Raw genomic sequence first — 1750 nt, forward strand, 5'->3', positions numbered from 1 at the left:
TCCTGATCGGTGTGGGCCTGATCTGTGTGGGCCTGATTGATACGGGCCTGATCTACTAGGGTCTCGAGAGGGCGAGGCTGGTCGACCCAGGCCTGTTTCGAACGAGCCTGATCGGGCGAGGCCTTATCTACTCAATCCTGATCAGTGCGGGCCTAATCTGTGTGGGCCTGATTGATACGGGCCTGATCTTTGCAGGTCTCGAGAGGGCGGGGCTGATCTACTCAGGTCTCGAGAGGGCGAGGCTGGTCGACCCGGGCCTGTTCCGAACGAGCCTGATCGGTGCGGACCTGATCTGTGTGGGCCTGATTGATACGGGCCTGATCTACTAGGGTCTCGAGAGGGCGAGGCTGGTCGACCCAGGCCTGTTTCGAACGAGCCTGATCGGGCGAGGCCTTATCTACTCAATCCTGATAATAAATTAGGTGTTTGAACCTCAGAGCTGAAAGCAAAGCTGTGCAACCCCGACATCAAAATCACGACGGCACGCAAAACAACACAAGAGAACAAGACATTTTCATCGGCTCCTATCATGCCGAGGAGTACAAGCGCGAAGAATCACGCACAAGGAAACAAAAATCGTACAAAACGACCAGGTATAACCAGAGATACGGCCATTTTAACCACAAGTCACACAAAAAGGGAGTCACACATATCACAACTACTAGCCATCACAGCACGAACATAAAGAACACCACGGCACGCTCACATCAAACAAGAGACAGCGTCGGGTTGAAAAGGCAACCGACCACAGAAAGAAAAGTCATCATACAAAGGACTTTACACAAACATTCAGCAAAAATACCACACAAATACAGCAAAAATTGAAGCAAAATTAAACAAAAATACAAGTCAAGCCATCAAAAGACCACAACGAAAACCACCTAGGGAGCGACAGGTGCACACAGGGATCCCCACAGAGGGACCCCCGAGGCGGTGCCTACCTACGACGAGCGCAGGCAGACACCGCCAAAGTGGCGCTGGATGTGGTCAGCGTTCATCTGATGGACCAGCGCCGCAAAGCGACCCTTCCACCGAGGAACAAAGGCCTCATCTAGCCCCGGCTGATACACACCACGGGCCTCGGCGCAGCGGGCGAGCTGACCAAGCAGATCCACAAAGGAGGAGGCGAACCCACCGGTTGTCGTCATCGCCGCAGGGACGATCAGAGTTTTTCCATGGTTGAAACCGGTGTAGTAGTCGCGCTTCTCCTTTTCGGCTCGGCGAAGGGCAGCGCCCACCTTGATGCAGGCTTGCGAGGTGGTCGGGGGTTGGGCTGTGCGCACAGTCACGTCAATGCCCAGGTCGGGTAGAGCTGGGCCCAGAGCACCGCCGGGAAAGGGGTTGCGGCAGTGCAGGTCGATGCGGCAGCTCTGACCGTTGGCGTTGTAGCCAGACTTTTCCACCCAGACATGGGAGAGGGTGGCGTACCTGAGCAGGCGGCCCATCTCGTCGCGAAGGGCGTTGTGTCGCTTGATGGGACGGCAGGTCAGCAGGTGCTCGCGGGTTAGTCGCGGCTGAGGTGTCTTGCTGCTGCAAAGCGGGCACTTGTCCGTCGGCTTGACGTTGATGAGTTCATGGAGGCCAAAACCCATCATGGACACGACCGCAATGGCAAAGGTCGTGTCGCTCAAGCGACGCAACTTGTCTCGACCCCGCATGGTCAAGACAGTGCTGACGCCCCACTCGCGTGAGGCCAGATATGCCTGCTGCAGGTCCAGCGCGCACTTGGCCATCAGGTCGTCAAGTGCCG

The 1750-nt window shown here is 56.5% G+C and overlaps 1 protein-coding gene across 1 annotated transcript; it reads right to left on the reverse strand.

The window, feature by feature from the left end:
- Positions 1-941: 941 nt before the first annotated feature.
- Positions 942-1658, reverse strand: MONBRDRAFT_11063 (uncharacterized protein; the record flags this gene model as incomplete). Its single annotated transcript, XM_001748890.1, has 1 exon — positions 942-1658. One exon carries the CDS (start codon positions 1656-1658, stop codon positions 942-944), a length of 717 nt encoding a protein of 238 aa, XP_001748942.1.
- Positions 1659-1750: the final 92 nt, after the last annotated feature.

Source organism: Monosiga brevicollis, genomic scaffold, assembly GCF_000002865.3.
Source record: "Monosiga brevicollis MX1 MONBRscaffold_26 genomic scaffold, whole genome shotgun sequence".
NCBI classification, from domain to species: domain Eukaryota; class Choanoflagellata; order Craspedida; family Salpingoecidae; genus Monosiga; species Monosiga brevicollis.